Here is a 14,882-nt window from a genome sequence, read left to right as displayed (position 1 = left end):
TTGCTGCTGAGACCCTCTCCTTTTTCCTGCCTTCCCGAAATTCTGGGGAGGAGAGGACATTGCAACACGCGGGGGTGTGGGGGATTGCGCAAACTTTGCGCGCGCTCCCACTGTTGGGCAAGGCAGGCAGAGACCACCACGGTCCAAGGCCACCCGAGAAGTACGTGCGAATGCACACGAGGGTGGAAGGGGGGGGCGCGCGCGAAGGAGCGTGCATTGCTTTGCACCCGGCCCCCTCGTGGGCAAGGAGACGGCGAGAGGCGCGTGCACAACCCAGGCGGGCGGCGTGCGCAAGGGGGAGGAGGCGGCGGCGGCGGCGCCCGCAGGAATTTTTGCACCCGCGCGGCAGCTGCCTGGCGGCTATAAAGGTGCAGCCGAGCAGCCTCAGGAGCATCAGCTGATCGCATCACTCGTCTGCTACCAGCTCTTCGCTGCAAAACCGCCTCTGCGAGCCATGGATCCTCAGGACTGCCCCTGTGCTACCGGTGAGGCTTTCCCCCGATCCCTTCCTGCCTATGCTTTGACTTGACCTTATCTGTTTTGTTGCTGAATGGGCTCTAAGAAGCTGAGGAGGGTGTCCTTGGTTCTTTCTGCTCCCTGGTTTGTCCTCATAGCCCTGTGCGGTAGGTTAGGCTAGAAGAACCACTGGATCACAGTTGTCTAGGATAAGCTATTAATTTGTACTCCCAGTGGGGCACAATTTTGCCCCCTGTTCCATTTATCCAGGGGTTTTTCCAGTGCTGGTTCTAACTCTTGAGCCACGCCCCCCTCTTTGTGGTAGTTCTTTAAGCCTTAAGGTAGTTCTTCCTGCTTATGTACTACTGTTATAAGAGAGCTAAGTTGCAACTGTGCAGCATGAGAGCCAGTATGGGGTAATGGTTGAGAGTGTCAGATGAGTCTTGGGGAGACCCAGGTTCTGCTCCTCACTTGTACCATGGAAGCTTGCCATGGGTGACCTTGGGCCAGTGACATACACTCAGCCTAGCTTAGCCTAACTCACAGGGGTGTAATGAACATAAAATGGAGAAATGGAGAGTGATTGAAGTTGCATTGGGGAGAAAAGCAGGTTATAAATGAACATATAAGCCTTCAGTGTAAACCGCCCTGAGCTAAATTTTAAACCTTGATTGCTTCAAGTTGGAGTTGCAATGATATACAGGATTGCTTCTTAATTTATGGCTTTATAGAGGAAGGACCAGGGAAGAAACAAATTCTGGCCCTTGTAGTGGTAAAAATCCTATAGCTGAGGGTGTACCTTTTTAACTTGGAAGTAAACCCTACTTGCTCATGATGGCCCCAAACTATTCTGATTAGCTCTATGCAGACTTGCCTCTAAAGATTTCTGTACCTTGATTGTTTCTCTGTAGCTGTAGGGCAAGAATTTCAGAAGAAACATCCCAAAGGGTTCTAGTCCACATTTTCCTGCGCAGTGATGCTAGTAGATGGCCTCGTTGCCAACTATGGCTGTTCTGCTGCCAGTTGGCACAGGTGTGATGGAAATGCCAACAGGCCTAGAGACAATCTCTTGCCCCTTTTAATAGAGGTTTAGTTGCTTGCTGTAAAAATGAGGGGAAAGGAGAAGGATATCAGCTTCCCTTTTAAAGGCATTCAACTTGTCTAAGAGACAGGGCACTGTTCTCCTGGCAGTGAACTATCATATGCGTGACTTTTATTTTTTTCCGTAGTACCATGTCACATTTTCAAGTTCTCTTTTCGTCTCCCTTCAGGTGGTTCTTGTAGCTGTGCTGGTTCCTGCAAATGCAAAAATTGCAAGTGTACTTCCTGCCAAAAAAGTGAGTATGCTTAACTTCGTTTATCTCCTTGTCATTCTCCCCTCCTCCAGTTTACCCTCACAATAACACTGTGAGACGGCTTAGGCAGAGTGTGCATCCCAAACTCAAGGCCACTCGGCAAACTTCCGTGGAAGAGGGGGGGGGGGGACTCAAACCCAGATCCTAGTCAGACACTTTAACCACCATGCCTGAAAAGAAGGGTCAGGATTTTAAAACATGTTGCTTGCTGGGTTGGGTTACCCTTTTAATGGCTGAAAATGCACAAAACGGCTGCTCTGGGATGCTGAGACCAGTTACAGAGGTTGTTGCAACCCAAGTGTCATCTTGCAACTTGTGCAGCTGTTTCTGTATGGGAGCTCTCTACAGGTGCAAAGGCTCTGGATTGAGGGATTGGGGCTCTGGCTTCTTGCCCACAAGGCCACCTGCAAAGGCCCAAGCTTCCCTGTTCTTGGAAACTAAGCAGCGTCAGCCATGGTTAATATTTGGATGGGAGATGCTAAAGGAAGTCCAGGGCTTGCTATGCAGAGGGCAGGCTGTGGCAAACCTCCCCTGTGCCTCTTTAGCCTCAAAAACCCCATGAAGGGGGTCAACGTAGTTGGCTCCAACTTGGTGTTGCTTTCGTCCACCACGCCTGGGATGTTGGGGTACCACCAATGGCTGCCACAAGGCCCACAGGGGCCACACTAGGGATCACTACTGTAGGTTCTTTTGTCTTGAGTAGTTTAAATGCTGTCCCCAGAGGGACAGACCAGAATGAATGGGATGAAATTAATTCAAAAGAAATTCCATCTAAACATCCAGAAGAAGTTCCTGACAGAGTGGTTTATCAGTGGAACAGGCTTCCTCGGGAGGTGGTGGGTTCTCCATCCTTGGAAATTTTTAAACAGAGGCTGGATAGCCATCTGACAGAGGCTGATTCTGTGAAGGCTCAAGGGGGTGGCAGGTTACAGTGGATGAGCGATAGGGTTGTGAGTGTCCTGCATAGTGCAGTGGGTTGGACTAGATGGCCCATGAGGTCCCTTCCAACTCTATTATTCTATGATTCTTAATGAGTGAAACATCCCTAACCCCTGCCCTAAACTTCTTGTTCTTGGATCCTTCCAGGCTGCTGTTCCTGCTGCCCGTCCGGCTGCACCAACTGTGCCAAGGGCTGTGTCTGCAAAGAACCTCTGTCAAACAAGTGTAGCTGTTGCAGCTAAAAATGCACCGTTTTGTTCCTTGTAAATAGTTCTGTATGGTCCGAAAGCTGAGTCTTTGACCACCATGAGTATTTTGTAGCAGTTTTGCATGCTGGGGGGGATGGAGAGAAAAAAAATAAAAGCTGTGATGTAACAGGAGAGAAGTCTGTTTGTGTTCATTTTCAACCTGTGTTTAAAAATAGTGATCATTAGACAACCCACGAGTCTTGCAGGTGTTCGAATAGGAATGCAGTACATGAATCTGTTTGATGAAGAGCAGAGAGGTTTTTTATACCCTGATTTTCATTCCCTGAAGGAATCCTAAAGCTGCTTAACAACACCTTTCCCTTCCCCTCCCCACAACAAGCCACCCTGTGACTTAGGTGGAGCTGAGAGCTCTGGCAGAACAGTTTTATGAAAGCAGTCCTAACAGAACGGTGACTAGCCCAAGCAGGGGCTCATGGGAATTGTAGTCCATGGACATCTGGAGGACCACAGGTTGACTACCCCTAAACCACTGTGCCATGCTGGCTCCACACCAGGCTGACAACTAGTCATTCTAGTAACACATACAGCATTGACAAATGCCCACCTAATATGCATTAACATAAGTTATACCCTACATTTCTCCCCACTGGGGATCAAAATCCAATTATATCCTTCTCCCCCATTTTATCTTCACAACAATCCTGTAAGGTAGACTAGGTTAAGAATGTATTCAGCCCAGTCTTATGCTCCCATTACTTCGGCAGTGGTGTGGTTAATCAGTACTGCAAAACATTCTGCTATTTTGGCACCAAAGGAAGGGGACGGTAGACAAGTTATACAACAATCGCCTGAGCTATACCTTTAAAGGGCTTTTTGTGGTGTTCTTATAGCCAATAGAAGCAGGAAATTGGCAAGGCAGGGCTACTCCCCTTACTGTACAAAAATCTCTACTCTGCCTCAAAGCCTGTGAGGAAATTAGAGCTGATCGCTTGCAACCTGAGTTGCTTCCTGCTACTGCTTAAGTAGACACAGCATTCTTTATATTTCTGGCCACAGATGCCCATAAAACTGTTTTTCTCAAAGCAAAGAGCTGTCTGTAGTTTTCCTGTGCTTCACTAAAAGCAGATGCTTTTGAAAGGCAGTAAGATTTAGGTCCGCAGGAAGCCCTAATCGGAGTCCCCCCTAAAACTGGAAAGTTAGCTGGGGTATTGCAGCTTCTCCATCCCTCAAGATTCTTGTAGCCAAAAGGGCAGAAAAAATGAAAAAGAGACACACAGAAGGAAAGGAAAAGGCAAGAAGGTTGGAATAGTTAGGAATAAAACTAGAGGTAGAGTATTACTTGAAGAAAAGGATTTGGTTTTGATACCCTGCTTTTCATTACCCAAAAGAATCTCAATGTGACCTCCAATCTTCTCCATCACCCTGTGAGGTAGGTGGGGCTGTGAGGGTTCTGAAAGAAACTGCTCTGAGAACAGCTCTACCAGGACTGGGACTAGACCAAGGTCTCCCAGCTGGCTGCGTGTGGAGGAGAGGGGAATCAAACCCAGCTTGCCAGATTAGAACCTGCTGCAGAGATGTGTAGATGGGGCAGGGGAGGGGTCATCCCGCTTGCTTTTAACCCATGTGGTTAACCCAGGTTGCCAGACCCCAAGCAAGGGCCTGAAGATCTCGTGGAATCATAACATTCAGACAACACACCAGTTCCTCCTGGAGAAAATGGCAGCTTTAGGGGGCAGATCGCAGTGTTATGCTGAGCTTCTTCACCTCCTCAACCCCTGCCTTCCCCAGGCTCCATCCCCAAATCTCCAGCTTTTTCCCAACCCAGAGTTGGCAACCCTATGTGGTAGAGAAGCTAATCCTTTGTATGTCCTTCCTGCCAAAAACTTCATTTTGCTAAGACTGTTTGTACATGCATGAAAAAACTAAACCTAAGAGGACTAGACCCAAAATCTTTCCTTCACCGACTAGTAGCACCTACATGTTGTACTCAAGATATTCTCATACGGCAGAGTTACACACAGGAAGCATATAATAAAATATGTATCCAAGATGGTACAACGGTCATGCAGACAGACTGTACAATCCCCCAAAATGCTGATACTCCTGCAGTCAAGAGAAGCCCAATTAGTCCTGCAATAGATTGATGGTCTAATAAGGCAATGAGAACTGAGAAGGATCAGGATTCATCTTCCTTTTCAAATACTGTCGGTTTTATCCAGATCTGTTTCTTTTTACAAAACAAACTTGCTCCTCAGTAGACCCATGGGCACAAAAACCTCTCTCACGTTGCACAATATGGTTTTGCCACTGCACAGAATATATACAGAACACGCCATGGTTCCTATTCAGAAGTGGTTGTCCCACCTTTTTGTGGTTGCCCTCTAGTTTGGTGTAGTGGTTAGGAGTGCGGACTTCTAATCTAGTGAGCCAGATTTGATTCCCTGCTCCCCCACATGCAGCCAGCTGGGTGACCTTGGGCTCCCCATGGTGCTGATAAAGCTGTTCTGACCGAGCAGTAATATGGGTAGAGAAAAGCAGCATCTAAGAACCAACTCTTCTTCTTCTACGTGGCAGTGATTTTGTGGTGCCCCTCACTTTCCTTCTCAAAATTCCAAAAATGCCTATAGGCTTAATAAGACTGGGGAGCCCAGATTGATGCCATATTGGTCCCCTTAGAATAGTAATTTTAAAAATGCAATTGTTATAGGTGGGTGAGAACAGATAATGTTCTTTCTTTGCAATCCTGTTAAACCAGCCCCTGCCCAGCATCCAAGGCCTGAAAAACACTTTGGACCAAATGCTCTGTATTGGGAGCAGCTTGGATTACCAGCTGACCAGCAAAACAATTGCTCAGTGGCTTTTTTGGCCCTCCACTGGAGCTTGAAATAGCAGGAGATGCCTCCTCTTCACCTTCTGGAGAGTTTTTCCACCTGCTAACGGCTGCCTGTCAAGCTGCTGGTTAAAGGGACAACTTAGATGCCTTGTGATGGACCTGGGAGCAGAGAGGGCAGTTGAGCATCTCAGGCTGTTTTACGGGCAATTCACAGAGTGGAGCAGCACTTCAAAGGTTCTTGCTGGCAAGTGAGCGGTGCAGTAGAGTTCTGAGTTGGGGTGGTGATGGCCCTTCTGGTGGCTAGAAGAAGGAGTCCTGATTTTGTTGAGCCTGTGGCTCTGAGAATTGAGCACAGGTAGTGGCCACCTACACAACATGGCTGCCACTGAGGAGAGAGCACAGTTAACCACAACATTCCTGCCTTGGAGGCTCAAACCAATCAGAAGATGTTGTCAGGCTCCCAGCAAAATATGATGGGGGTAGAAGAAGAAGAGCTGTTTTTTTTTAATACCCTGCTTTTCACTACCTGGAGGAGTCTCAAAGAAGCTTACAAGCACCTTTCCCTTGTTCTCTTCACAATAGGCACCATGTGAGGTAGGTGGGGCTTAGAGAACTTTAAGAGAACTGTGACTGGCCCAAGGTCACCCAGCTGGTTGCATGTGGAGGAGGAGGGAGGAATCAAACCCAGTTCCTTAGATTAGGGTCCACTACTCTTCACTGCTACACCAGGCTGGCTCTAAGTTTCTTAGAGTATGGCCCCTTCACATCTAGATGTGATGCTTCTGTCGCTTTTTTCAAACAACTCTTGCTCCAAAAAGGAGGAGAAAAGCCAAGATTGGCTCTTTGATTTGGGGAAGAAACAAGCAGATGCCAGGGAATCTGTTGAGATCCACCACTCTGGGGATCCCTAATTTAAGCAGACAAGGGGGGAAATGTCCCTGCTGATTCTAAACATCACGCATTCGCCATTTTAGTCAAGAGAACCAGCACTGAAAAGAGGCACAGTGGGACGTGGTTGTTCTTTCCCTGTTTTGGAAAGAGAACCTGAGCTGCAGACAGAATCTGGGTAACAAGAAGTCAGCTTTTAATGTGGAAGATGTCAAAGGGTTTGAGCAGAACATACTTCATTTAAATGACAGCAATGATTAATGCAAATTCCATCAACTATGTATTGGTATAGGGTTGCCAACTCTGGGTTGGGAAATAGCTGGAGAATCTGAAGAAGAGGATCTGGTTTCCATACCCTACTTCTCATCTCACCTGAAAGAGTCTCAAAGTGACCTCCAGTCATCTCTTCCTTTCCTCATGACAGACACTCTGTAAGGTAGGTGGGGCTTTCCTTCTGTCCCTATTTTATTAACTTCCAGCATGAGGAGCAGTTAGGTGAGATCAAAAAGCAAGCCAATTTTGTTGTAAGGGAGTGGGCAGGATTTGAGGCAGGGAGGGGCTTCAGCAGAGCACAATGCTGTGGCATCCACCCTCCCAAGCAGCCATTTTCTCTAGGAGAACTGATCTCTTTAGTCTGGAGATGACTTGTAATTCCAGGGGATTTTCAGGCCCCATCTCAGCAGAATTCATAGCAGCCTTGGGGTGCAATTTGCAGTGCAGTTACACAAGGTTTGCTCTTTGCCTGCCCTCAAGAAATTGAGTTGCAAGAGAAAAAAAATGGGCAGAAAACAGGTTTTGTAGTGATGCTCTAGGACCATGTTCCTTATGCTAGCCCTGCAGGAGTTGCTCAGCACAAGTGGGTGCTAGTAAGGCACTCGGTCCTGAGCAAGAATCTTTTCTGAAAACAGCAAATGTTGAATCAGCATCCGTGAGTTTAACAAAAGTTAAAGATTCTTATTAAGCTTATGGACGCTGATGCAAAATTAGGTTCTGATGAAGACTCTCTTTTGAAAACAGCGAGTGCCATTCATGAGACACTCCTACATGAGTCCCTACGAGTTCCTTTTTTGCAACAGGCTTTTGACTCTGCCGTTTACTCGCTTCGAAAGTAAAGTATTAAATTTTCCATTTTCCATTTGCCTCCCATGGTTCCTTCAGAATTTGTACCATTTTGATTCTATGTTTCCCAGAAAAATAGTTGGCATCCTGATTCATTACTAGTGAAGACTGTCTAACTTGTGGATACTTTCCAAATTCTGGTAGTATTTTGCAGCGAAACCTCCAAAAGTCTTGCAGCAGATTTACTAGGGATGCCAGTCTCCGGGTGGTAACTGTAGATCTCCCAAGATTACAATTGATCTCTAGGTGACAGAGATCAGCCCACCTGAAGAAAATGGTCACTTTGGAAGATAGACTCTATGACATTATGCCCCATTGAAGTCCCTTCCCAAGCTCCCCCTTCCTCAGGCTCCACCCCCAAATATCCAGGTATTTCCCAACTAGGACCTAGTCTGCACACAATAGATAATGCACTTTCAATGCACTTTTGAAGTAGATTTTCCTGTTCCGCACAGGAAAATCCAGCTGCCAAAGCACATTGAAAGTGCATTATCCTGTTAGTGCAGACTAGGCCCAGGTTGCAGTTCTAGTTGTGACAGAAGTTGATACCTCACCAAGCTGGTTAGTCTTTAAGGGAACACAGCACTGTTAGGACATTCTACACCACCCAGCATGCAGTTCTGTTAAAAGGAGCTCCCCACACCTGGGGAAGAGCAGGGAGACCAAGGCCAGCAGCAACAAGGATGGCCTTGGGCAGAATAAAGCAGAATGACTGAAGCCTGGGCGTGGGCTTTTATGTGGGAGATGTGACATTTGCCCAAATGCTTTAAATTATTATCACTACACACTCTTGAAAGGAATGCGGCATGCGTGGGAGTAGGAGGCTTTAGAAAACAAATAATTGCAGAACCTGGATCCTTACTTCAAACACAAACAGATTTTTGTTTTGTAATTTAAAAGGAAACATGCTTTTAAAGGAACATTTAACGCTTGAGGAACTGTAAAACGGGTTCTGTCTTAAGATCCCACCTGCCATATTTCATACCCCCTTGCCAACAGCCCAGGCTCCCCGAATCTCACAGTCCACAAAGCTTGGTTATGGGGCTTTATGTCCTGCTGAAGCCCCTCCCCACACCAAACCTCGATTTTTCCAGGCTCCGTCCTCTCATCGCCTGGAATTTCCCAGCCCAGAGCTCGCAACCCCACTTGGGGAAATGTTTGCCCTTAAGTTAGCTTCATCCCTCCCTAAGAAGGAAGCCTGAAAGTTAGCCATTGTGAAGAGAAAAGCTGGAACTTGACAGGAAGAGGGAAGGATGAATCATGGAAGGAGCCATACAGGTCATCTAGTCCAGGGGTAGTCAACCTGTGGTCCTCCAGATGCTCCATGGACTACAATTCCCATGAGCCCCTGCCAGCATTTGCTGGCAGAGGCTCATGGGAATTGTAGTCCATGGAGCATCTGGAGGACCACAGGTAGACTACCTTCTAGTCCAACCTCCTGCTCAATGCAGAATCAGCCTAAAGCATCCAGGATAAGGATCTGTCCAGCTGTTGCTTGAAGACCACCAATAAGGGGGAACTCACTGCTGAAGTACCCTGACTGTGAAGGATTTTTTCCTGATGTTCAGCCAGTACCGTTCAACATGTATTTGTAAACCATCACTGCGGATCCTATCCTCTGCTGCTGGCAGAAACTACTCCCTGCCCTCTAAGTGACAACCTTTCAGATACTTAAAGCAATCATGTCTCCTCTCAGCCTCCTCTTCTCCAGGTGGAACATCCCCTAATCTCTCAGCCTTTGAGTGACAGGAAAAGAAGGCTCTGGTACATGCTGAAGGCCTAGCCAGTTTTGGAGTTTATTTCAGAAGGAGAGTTGCGGGAAGTTACTGAGCAGAGACAGCTTGGCTGAAAGACAGGCTCCCCTTGGGGCAAGGATAGTCCTGAGGGAACCAGCCTTTCCAAAGTGAAAATACCTGCTGAAAAGTCTGAGACCCTGAAGGACAGAAACTTAGGAATGAGGCGTGGAATAGAACCTGAAACTGGGAGTTGATCACCATATCTGCTAAGGAGTGGGAGAAGACTCCAAATGCATTTCATTCATGACTTTTCCACCCCGCCCTTCCTCCAAGGCAACCAGAGGAGTTTTATTTTCTCAGCCTAGGAATGTCAAAAACCATCATTCGTTTTATAAGGCACATAAATGTCAAATTACCTGCAGCCTCTGCTTGTTCAAACCAATGGGGAAACCCGCACTGACACTCACATTCCACTGAAAAGCAGACCATAGAAATGCAGTTCAAAAACAGCAAATACAGTTTGGCTACAAAAAAGCATAGAGGTGTGTGTGTGGGGGGGGGGGGAAGCATTCCAGCTATTTGTACCATACCTCTCTCACCCCTCTTGCATTTATTAATTCTTTTCATATCTCCAAACACATCAAATTGGCCTCTATTATTTAAAAAAAATGTTCTGTGTATCGGGGTCTTGTAGCCCCTGCAGGATTTGAACACCCATCGATGAGAGCAGAGAAACCTCAGGGCAAAATATTTTACTGCCTCAATGTCTGAAGATAGGTTGAGGGACTTGGGAATGTTCAGCCTGGAGAAAAGGAGGTTGAGAGGGGACATGATAGCCCTCTTATTTGAAAGGTTGTCACTTGGAGGAGGGCAGGATGCTGTTCCCATTGGCTGCAGCGGAAAGGACACGCAATAATGGGTTTAAACTACAAGTACAACAATATAGGCTAGATATCAGGGGGGAAAATTCACAGTCAGAGTAGTTCAGCAGTGGAATAGGCTGCCTAAGGAGGTGGTGAGCTCCCCCTCACTGGCAGTCTTCAAGCAAAGGTTGGATACACACTTTTCTTGGATGCTTTAGGATGCTTTGGGCTGGTCCTGCGTTGAGCAGGGGGTTAGACTAGATGGCCTGTATGGCCCCTTCCAACTCTATGATTCTGTGATTCTATGATTCTATGAGTCACAACTGCCCTCTTCAGACACAATGAAATGGGAACCACCAGTCCACACATATAGGCAGAGGGTGGTCCGTGAATTGGGACACAGCGTAATGAAAACGTTTAACAGATGCAAGGGCCTTACAGGAACAGCAAGCTAAGTTTATCAGGTTACAATTTGTTTGGCGGTAGCGGAGTGGGGTGGGGGGAATCTGTCCATTTGGGAAGACAATGCCTTGGGATTCTCATGCATAAAGGGTGTGTATGAAATAACTTTTGGCACAGAGCGGGCGAATAAAGGGGAGGAATAGCCTGGGAGTCTTGAGGGTGCAAAAAAAATTGAAAGACTCAGCACATTTCCTTTGGATTGTGTTGGTGCTTGCAGGACAACCATAAAGACTTGTTCCTGGTACACCTGCCTATTCTTCGTTCCTTTCAACAAAGGCAGCCTAAGCCCACAGCCTGGTTCTCTGACGCAGAAGTTTTAATGAATGAGTACTGACCTACTGCTTTTCTTCTTCAAAGCACTTTACGTGAATAAATTCTCTTCTCTTTCCAGTAATCCAGCCAGGTAGGCAGATGCTATTAGCCCTTTAGAGCAGGTGTGCAACGGGGGGCTAAATGGCAGCTTTAAAAGATGATTGACTGTTTCATCCTGGCATAAGCTTTTGTCAGCGGGAGCCCACTGTCAAAACTGGACTCCAGGCCACAAAGCGGCTGCAAAAACGTTCACCTTTAAAATGCCCAAGAATCCTGTTTGTTTTTCTGCAACAGATCAGCGTGGCTATCAGACTAACATGACAGTCTTTACCAGAAACACCTTCCCCTCTGTTCCTTTCTCCCTATTTCATTAACTTCCAGCCTGAGGAGTAGTTAGGTGAGATCTGAAAGCAAGCCAATTTTGTTGTCAGGCTGCCACAAGGCTCCTTTTAGTTGGTCTTGGCTGCTCCTGATGGCTGGGTCCCTCAACCGCAGTGCTCATTTGAAGCAACACGGGATCCCTGTCATTTCCAAGACTAAAAGCAGAAGTGTAGGACAACACCTCATCTAGGGTTGCCACCCTCCAGGTTGTACCTGGAAATTGCTCACAATTGACATCCAGAAAATCAAGAGTAGTCCCCCTGGATCACAATGGCTGCTCTGGAGGGTAGACATAGCATTATACCTTTCTGAGACCCCTCCTTCTCCAAAACCCTGCCTTCCTTAGGCTCCATCATAACTCCAGGTGCTTCCCAACCCAGAGCTGGCAACCCTAACCAGACAAGCCACAGCTTTAGCCAAGGAATCATTGTCTGGTTACGTTTTACATTCCCCGCTTGTGTCCACACAACCAGAGACATGCTTGTGAGTTCCCTATGGTGAGAACTGAATTCTTCTTACTAAACAGCAGTCCACCTTCATGATTAGTAGGATCATGCACATTGCACACGTTATTGATATGGTCATTGACCAGTAAGATTCCAGCATAACCATGTCTTTGGTCCATTTGGGTTAACACTTGCTGGTCCTAATAAAGGCGTTGCACCAGTTCTGTGGCTAGCCTTGGCAGTACTGTCCTGAGCAGAGTTATTCTTTTCTAAGGTTATTGACGTACCCATTTCTGCATTCAAGTGAGTAGCTGAAAAGGGAAATTGCTGAGTTGTGAGTTATTATGACACTCAAAACAAAAGAACCCCCTGGGATTCAACAGGGATGTTGGTTTCTTTTCTCACTACATTGACTAACCACATCCAGCTCTTACACCTGCATTCCTAACAATCCCCCAGAAGCGCCATATATCCTCTCCATTTTATTTCTTATTTGGAACAATAGAATTGAATAGTTGGCTGTAATGTAATGCAATGAATGACAGAATGTAATGTAATTTAGAACGTGAGATGCAAATTTAATTCTCAGGTCTGAGGACAGAACTCTGCACGGCTGGTCACTTGTGGCGATGCCTCCATGCTTGACTGAAGACAAATGGAGCATGGTAACAGGGTCTCTTTTAATTACTCTTAGATTCTACAGTTAGGAATTCACCTGTCCATTATTGTTTAATCTTGACATTTTTATTTCCTTTACTATGCCCCACTCCCGAGCTGAACCCAAATGGATTATGACCTGAAACCCAGCTTGTTATTTCTATAAGGCCCTTGTATCTGGTAAACATCTTCACGATGCTGTATACTAAGCCATGACCCACTCTCTAGTTCAGGGGTAGTCAAACTGCGGCCCTCCAGATGTCCGTGGACTACAATTCCCCGGAGCCCCTGCCAGCATTCGCTGGCAGGGGCTCCTGGGAATTGTAGTCCACGGACGTCTGGAGGGCCGCAGTTTGACTACCCCTGCTCTAGTTATACATGTGGGTCTTATACCTCCCATTTCATTGTCTGAGTAAGTATGATGGGCACACAAAAGCGTCCACCTTGAATAAAGCTTTGTTGGTCTTAAAAGAGCCATTGGTCTCAAACTTTATTCCATTTCTGCACTAATGCAGAAAAAATCCAAATCAATCCAGAAAGTTGGCACGTGTGGGAAGCCTAACCTTCTTGCTAGTTTTCTATGCATGCCAAAAAACACAAATGTGTTGTGTCTCCAAAAGCCACTAGCCCATTTTTGACACTGTCCTGTATACAAATCGTGAATAACCAAGCTTGTGCTTGGAGTGGCCTCCTGTGTCTTAAACCCTGCATGAGTTTACCCCTGAAAGTTGCTGACTTGCAGCTGAAGAGACGTGCAAAGAATAGAGAACAACCCCTGCCCAAAGCAATATCCTAATATTACCTTTTGCAACAGCAAGCTGAGATCAGCAACTTTGAATAAACTCGCTGTTGTTGCTAAACTGATAGCATTATTTGAATTTTTTTGTGTGCTTCCCACCCTCCATCTTCCACTCCCAGGTGGATGGGTGGGGGGAAGCAAAGAAGGAAAAAACCATAAAGATTGCATTTGTCATCTTTACATTCTGTGTGTTTCTGAATGGATATCCCATGCAAAAGAAATGCCTCACATCCAACTGAGGATCCTCACCTTCTGTACCAATGTGATTTTCCAATTCTCAGCATTGCATAATCACAGAGCAGCTCTCCAGTGCCCTGCTCTGCATGAAAAATACAGGGCCAGCAGAATCGACAGATGTGCAGTTATGCTTCTTGCTAAAATAGAGAGGGGAGGGATGTTACAGCCAGAGAGTGCCAGAAGCCTGGGAAAAGAATTGCTTCACTATTGATCTATGGAAAGCCAACAGCTCAGTTCTTTGGCTCAGCAATACACCAACAATGCTGTCCTAAGTTATACCCATTGAAGGCCCCTGAAGCGGAAGGCGGAGAAAAAGAAGAATGCAAGGAAATCTATCTCTTTAAGGCTGCAAGACCATCAGTGCAGGAAAAACTACATCTCTAATTCTAACATGCCTGTCTCCCATGCAATCCACTCCCTGAGCTTAACCTCCTGTTCAAGAAAGCACCCCCCCCCCCCTAAGCAATGCTGTTTTGCAATGCTGTTTTGCACTTACTAAGCTAGCAGCATCCACAGTCCCAGGGTTAAATGCCATCAAGTCACTTTCCAGTTAATGACCTCTAACATGCTCTGTCATCAACAGCCCTGCTCTTGCATACTGAGGGCCATGGTTTCCTTTACTGGATCACTCCCTCTCATGCTGGGTCTTCCTATTCTCCTGCTGCCTTCAACGCTTCCTAGCATCGTTCTTTCGAGTGACTCATGTCTTCTCATAATGTGACCAAAGCATGGTAGCCTTAGTTTGGGCAGCACCGTGTCTAAAGGCAAGGAGTGGGATAGTCTAGAGCAGTGGTCCCCAACCTTTTTATCACCGGGGACCACTCAACGCTTGACAATTTTACTGAGACCTGGTGGGGGGGGGTTGTTTACTCCTCTACTCTCAACCACTGCCCTAACGCTCTCTGATCGCTATGGTAATGTTTAAACACCCCTTCAAAATAAGATACAGACATGCCACAACAATGAACATAAGGAACATTTTATTTTCATGGAAATTTTAACGCATGACAATGACAAATCAATGGGAACCCTGAGCTTGTTTTTCTGCAAGGAGATAGTCCCATCTGGGAGTGATGGGAGACAATGACACCCGAAGTGTGTTGTAAAGGGCCGGGGGGATGAAGTAAAGGGCCGGGGGGGGGGGAGAAGGTGTTCTTCACCGTCCACCTCCAATTAGTCGAAGGACCACA

The 14,882-nt window shown here is 46.6% G+C and overlaps 1 protein-coding gene across 1 annotated transcript; it reads left to right on the top strand.

Annotated features, from left to right (window-relative positions):
- Positions 1-268: 268 nt before the first annotated feature.
- Positions 269-3,135, top strand: LOC143823719 (metallothionein). The gene is made up of 3 exons (XM_077310280.1): positions 269-485; positions 1,728-1,793; positions 2,898-3,135. The coding sequence occupies exons 1-3, from the start codon at positions 455-457 to the stop codon at positions 2,990-2,992; spliced, it is 192 nt and encodes a 63-aa protein (XP_077166395.1). The 5' UTR covers positions 269-454; the 3' UTR covers positions 2,993-3,135.
- The last annotated feature ends 11,747 nt before the right edge of the window (positions 3,136-14,882 follow it).

The sequence above is a fragment of the Paroedura picta genome, chromosome 14 (assembly GCF_049243985.1).
Source record: "Paroedura picta isolate Pp20150507F chromosome 14, Ppicta_v3.0, whole genome shotgun sequence".
NCBI lineage: Eukaryota > Metazoa > Chordata > Lepidosauria > Squamata > Gekkonidae > Paroedura > Paroedura picta.
Note: the sequence above shows the minus strand (reverse complement) of the source record. Positions and strands in the feature narration are given on the sequence as shown.

Bases quoted from the DNA above. Each gene is read 5' to 3' on its own strand.
- LOC143823719 (XM_077310280.1), top strand. From the start codon at position 455: ATGGATCCTCAGGACTGCCCCTGTGCTACCG. The intron at 486-1,727 runs GTGAGGCTTTCC...GTCTCCCTTCAG, and splicing joins GGACTGCCCCTGTGCTACCG to GTGGTTCTTGTAGCTGTGCT. The intron at 1,794-2,897 runs GTGAGTATGCTT...GGATCCTTCCAG, and splicing joins GTGTACTTCCTGCCAAAAAA to GCTGCTGTTCCTGCTGCCCG.